We start from the raw sequence: 5,679 nt of genomic DNA on the forward strand, positions 1-5,679 counted from the left end.
TATTATAACTAAGAACCCCTATTTTAAGTAGCTCAGGAACGGCCCTGCGTCAATGCGCTTACGTGCTTCAAACACTCGGCAAAGCAGCTGTGTAGTGCCAGTCCTCCTCGCACGTGTTTGCGTCTACATCAAAATTCAAGGCATGCAACAAAAAAATTAAGTGAGAGTGGGTATTGAACCAACGGCCTCTCAAGGTAAGTAAACGGTGTCTACCATAGCAACACTTGTATGATTGCATTAAATTAAGAGAGATATAACTAATATATGAACTAATAATTAGAAAATTTAAAATATAACCGCACATGATGATATATAGAAACCGTAGCTATGTACCGACAATGTGGATAAATTCTCGGTCTCATCTACAACTTTTTATATGGATGTGGGGTTTAAATAATAAAAATAAAAAACATTATGCACAACTGTTGGCTCTAAACCTACGTTCACATCCACATAGCCACTAGAAGTCGTGTTTTTACGTTTTATTTGGACATGTATACTGGTACACCAGTGTTGCGCCCATGTAGTGAGATAACATTAATTTCATTTGAGCAAGGTCTACCTTAAGTGTACAGATACCGTCGCAACGCACAGACACTTAGATAATTAGATAGGGGACTTCCCTGACGACTTCCTCGAAGAAATGATTCACGTTGTGTCCTGTATCCATGAATTAATAATGAGAACCAGAATAGCGCCATTCAGTCTAGCTTAATCGCAGAATCTGCTCCATCTTCGATACTGAATGGTTATCATGCTTGAGAACCGTGTGATCGTGTTGAGAATTGGGTAATTTTTTTTTTTTGCAAATCACGGGTCTAATCATCACTCGTAAACTTCAGTCAACACCAACTCTCCCATGCATCTCAAGATCATGTGTCACCTATATGTTTTGGTAAGAACAAAAAAGAAAACAACAAAAGATCGTGCACGACTACTCTGACACTGTTGACGAGTGAAACAAGATTTGGATTAAGCTATTGCAGAAGGTCCAGGACGGGAGGATAGGCGTAGAGCCCACTCAGCCAGCCGTCGGCGATGTACTTGTAGGCGGCCTCGGTCAGGTGGATGCCGTCCCAGTGCACATGCGCAGACGGGTCACGGCAAACGGTCGCGCCAGGTGAGCCACAGGCTGCCCCTGGGTTGTAGTTGTATGGCCCGCCTCCGCCGCAGCACGCCCGGATGGGCTCCTCGGTGAACCCTGCCAAGTGCCAAATTAAAACCAAAAAACCAAAGTCAGCACAATGGCAATTCATCGGCAGCCATGCTACTAGGTACCATTGACACACCATGTTCTAAACTTTGCTTCGAGTGAACGATCCATATGTAAGAGTGAGTCACAAGTTTGCACACACAGCCACACAAACTATACATACATGTACTCCCACACCACCATTATTCCCAGATAGAATAAAGTTTGTATATCATCAAACTCTATAATCTTTTAGGGTTTGTTTGAAAACTCGAATGCCCTTTACAATTAGGGGTGGATATCGAGCTGCCTCAACTCGACTCGACTTGAGCTGGCTCGTCTCGACTCGTTAGGTTAACGAGCTAAAGATCTAACTCGGTTCGACTCGAGTTGGCTCGTTTAGCTCGCGAGCCAGCTCGATAATATCATGTCTAGTGTTTATGAACGGATATAAAAATATGTAGCAAAAGAAAAGAAGGAGATCGATTTAGAAAAAAGAATAGAGTTTGCAACTTATGATTCCACACTCAACAAAGAACAAGATTAACTATAATAGAGTACAAGATTGACTATTTTAGATCAGAGATTATTGTGATTTGACTAATTACTCCAACTCGTTTGGCTCGCGAGTTAGCTCGCGAGCCAGCTAGCTGGCTCGTTATCGTAACGAGTTGAAATACAAGGTCAACTCGTTACAAATTATAAACGAGTCGAGTCGAGCGAGTTAACGAGCTAGAAGTTTTTTGTCCAGCCCTATTTGCAATCGGAGGGGATCGAGGAGGGGATGTCTGGAAACTATATATATATGATAAAGGTATATCTTGAATAGAAGATAGAAATCAGACATCTGACCATTAGAAAAACTGATAGATAAATGGTTTTAGCTTTTCTAGTCATGCATTATGCATATATCTAGAACTACATATGGCAAATTTATTTTTATAAGTCAAAATCTCTACTATATTTAAGCTTGGAGTTATTTCTTCGTGCATCGCCTCCTCCAGCGAGCGCGGCATACGGAATATCTAAATAAAAATGGTGTATAACCCTAGGTTCATGCCTGTTGTTTGTTATAAAAAGAAGAAATATTGTAAATAAATATATATATTAATAATTTAAAAATAATATATATATATATATATGTTTGAATAAATATCTTATTTGAGAGGAGTCTACCTATATGATATATAAAAATCGTAGAAATATACGAGCGACTAACTAGTATAATTTAAAGTGGACAGAATATCAACTCATATGTGGAAAATGAAGAAATAAAAAAGACACTACTATTTGCATGCATCACTACCGGAAATCCAGAAGAAAGTACTTTGCCGAGTGGCTGCTGCGCTCGACAAATTCTCGATAACATTAGATCAACAAGCTTAGCGTGAAGAATCTGGTTGTGCCGAATATCATACTGTTACCTGCAGATGCTTCTTTGCATTTGCTGTTGTTGGTGCTCAATTAAGATACGTACGTACGTGCATGGATTAGCGTACCTTCAAGATTCCAAAGTTTTCGAAGACTTCAAAACTCTTGGAAGCGCATTAATAAGTACGTACGCTAGCTGTTAAATGTTGATGGTGTACATGTTTGACTTGGTTACTTAATCCATACAATTAATTATCTACCCGCGCGCGCGTACCTTAATTAGCTAGCTTTACGGACTCATGCAGCATACGTAGTTGTCAACGATCGATACGCATACGCTGGTTAGATTCATGCATACTCTACGTACTCCACTTTTACAGTAGCGAAACGTGCATACTCACCGAACTTGGCGGGCCGCCGGAGGAGCCGCGCCACCGGCCGGTAGAAGTCGGCGAAGACGAGCTTGGTGGTCGGGTACTTTCGGCGCAAGCGGCCGACGGCCTCCCGCAGCATCCAGTTGTGGTACTCCGCCAGCCCGTTGAGCCGCCGCAAGCACCCCGTCCGCCGGTCGTAGTACTCCGTCGCGTTCTTCCCTCTCGTGCCCGCCTGCAGCTGCTTCTCTTCCGCTCCGTACTTGGTCAGCGCCATCGGTAGGCACCCCGCCGGCAGCGTCCCCGACACCACTACGTATCTCGCCCCCTCTTCCACCAGCCTCTGCATGTGCAGATGCTGTTCGGCAACAAGTGGATGCATGCAATGGCAAACGAACGAAATTAACCGAGACATGCATTTGTATATATACCTCGATGCCTGTGCAGATGGCTTTCACGACCTCCGGGACGAAGGACTTGGCCTCCCGTAGGCTCTTACCGCCGGCGAGGATGTAGGCGTAGTCGTTGCTGCCCAGCTCGCCCACGACGAACAGCGACCTTGTCGGCGCGGTGGCGTTGGCGTTGCAGAGCAACCGCTTCTTCAGCCGGCGGAACCACCCGATCTGCACGCGCAGGGAGCTCCGGAACGGCGGCACGCTGGCGGCGTTGCGCCGGAGGAAGAACCCCACGTCCAGCGCCGTCCCGCCCACGATGGCGAAGTTGGCGCCGCGGCTCATGTCCTGGGGCGGCTGCCTCGACGACAGGAACGGCGGGAGGAGAGGGACTCCGAGCGCCTCCGCTGCTTGCATTGCACGCGCGCGCGCGTGCAGAAATTAAAGGATCGAAACAAGGACGGACGTATATGGATAAATGGATAGTTTAGATGAAGGACAGAAGGAGCAGCTAGTGGTAATTAAATGGTGTACCGATGAAGTCGATGATCAGGCGGCCATCGGAGGCGCGGCCGGTGGGGCGTCGGAAGAAGGTCTCGCCGTAGGGGGACTGGTTGAAGGGGACGGAGGGGAGGCCGGCGCACTGCAGGACGAAGTTTCCAGTGTCCGCGTACGAGTTGCCGAAGCTGAAGATGGAGTTAAACCGTGGGGGTGATGCGGCTGCGGCGGCGGCGGCGCCAGTGCCGTAAAAGACAAGGTATGAGAGGAGGAGGACGAGTGGCGGCTCCATGAAGCCAATGTCGTCGTCGTAGTAGAACAGGGTGTGACTGACTGATCAATTTGTTGCTTAGCTTGCAGCGGCAGCGCCGGGTGTGAGTGTGTGACTCGGAACTGCTACCTAATGGGCTGATCCGCTGATGGGCTATATTATATATAGTTGGTTTTGGGCTACTGGCCGTGGCCGATACTATAGATGGCCAACATGTCGACCTGGCACGACCCGAAACAGGCCCGGTCCAGCATGGCCCAACAGCAAACGGACCGGCACGGTAAGTCGTGTTTCACGGGCCGTGCTTGAACGTTGGCCCAGACAAAGCCTTTTGGGCTAGTTTTCGTGCTGGACTGGCCCGCTGGGCATGGTATAAAAAACAGGCCGTGCGAGCACGAAGCCCGACATGTTTAATCACACCGGAAAAATAGCAACAGAAAAATATAGAAAATATAATAAATGAGCTGTTGTGTGCAATGCTGCCTCATTAAAAATCTTTCTAGGTAAAACTCACCCTTTTGAGAAACCCTAGAAAAGGAAAAAAGAGTGCAGCCAGCTCAAAGTTTAGTCACTAAGTTTATATCGGTTACAGATGAAGATTACAATACAAAATCTCTCTCTCACAATGACAAACCACATAACAGATCACCACACCAGAGTCTAGAACTAAGTAATAAATACCAAAATCACAAAGCAACAACAGGTTCATCTTCGTCAAGGAATAAGTTCTGGAATGAGTCCTCAAACTTTGGGTTGTCAACAACATGTTGCTCTCTCTTTTCTCCTAATTCCCAATCTTTTAAGCAAGTCAGCATCTCCACATTCTCAGGCAAAAAGCGTCGTCGTCACTCCTCAATTATCCTACCTGTCAAACTGAAACAAGACTCTAAAGAGACAGTAAACACAGGAACAAACATGATATCCCTTGTCATTATGGACAAGACTGGATATGTTAGCTTGTGGTCACGCCACCAGAGAAGTATATCAAAATCATCCTCATAAGAAGTGGCATTGTCACTGTCTAAGTATGCTGAGAGCTCACAAATAGCAGAGGAAGATGAAGCAGAAGGGGTAGAGATAGGGAGAGGACCAGCAACACCTGAACTTGGATCTCCAAATATTCTTCCCCAAGCTTGCTTTTTTACCTATATGAATTGCAGGCTGAGCATCCCTTTGAGCCCTAACTGCACCAAACTTAGTCTGATATTGAGTAAACATTTTATACAATTTATTTTTGACGTCGGCATAATAGGTACTGTACCCAAACCCAATGCAGTCACCAAGTAAATGCAACACATTAAAGAAACCTCTCATCTTAGCTCTAGGGTCCAGAATGAATGCATATGAATATAGCATAGGTATGTCACTCCAGTACTTAAGGAATTTAAGTTGCATTGGAAACACAATAGTTCTAAGATTCACATCTCTTTCACATGCTTTCAAATGAGATGCAATTTCCAGAATATGGTGAAGAACTAGTGGACTGGTTGGATAATAAACACCAGACAGAACAACAATAGAGTCATAGTAGAGTTCTAGAAACTCTAAAATCTTCTCAGCAACATACCAATGATTAGGAGGCAA

The 5,679-nt window shown here is 45.4% G+C and overlaps 1 protein-coding gene across 4 annotated transcripts; it reads right to left on the bottom strand.

Annotated features, from left to right (window-relative positions):
* Positions 1-755: 755 nt before the first annotated feature.
* Positions 756-4,218, bottom strand: LOC100382211 (GDSL esterase/lipase). 4 transcript variants are annotated; one of them, XM_020542222.1, is made up of 4 exons: positions 3,861-4,212; positions 3,434-3,733; positions 2,965-3,292; positions 756-1,201 (listed from the first exon to the last, which is right to left on the bottom strand). In XM_020542222.1, exons 1-4 carry the CDS (start codon positions 4,114-4,116, stop codon positions 1,099-1,101), a joined length of 987 nt encoding a protein of 328 aa, XP_020397811.1. In that variant the 5' UTR covers positions 4,117-4,212; the 3' UTR covers positions 756-1,098. The 4 variants fall into 4 exon arrangements, with proteins under 4 accessions (XP_020397811.1, XP_008655208.1, XP_008655207.1 ...); XM_008656986.2 differs by having other exon boundaries at positions 2,965-3,277; positions 3,366-3,733; XM_008656985.2 differs by having other exon boundaries at positions 3,366-3,733.
* Positions 4,219-5,679: the final 1,461 nt, after the last annotated feature.

The sequence above is a fragment of the Zea mays genome, chromosome 8 (genome assembly GCF_902167145.1).
Source record: "Zea mays cultivar B73 chromosome 8, Zm-B73-REFERENCE-NAM-5.0, whole genome shotgun sequence".
Taxonomy (NCBI): Eukaryota; Viridiplantae; Streptophyta; class Magnoliopsida; order Poales; family Poaceae; genus Zea; species Zea mays.

Coding starts and splice junctions, on each gene's coding strand:
- LOC100382211 (XM_008656985.2), bottom strand. CDS start 4,116: ATGGAGCCGCCACTCGTCCTCCTCCTCTCATACCTTGTCTTTTACGGC. Junction 3,734..3,860: donor CCTGATCATCGACTTCATCG/GTACACCATTTA, acceptor CAATGCAAGCAG/CGGAGGCGCTCGGAGTCCCT. Junction 1,202..2,964: donor CCGGCGGCCCGCCAAGTTCG/GTGAGTATGCAC, acceptor GGCACTTGGCAG/GGTTCACCGAGGAGCCCATC.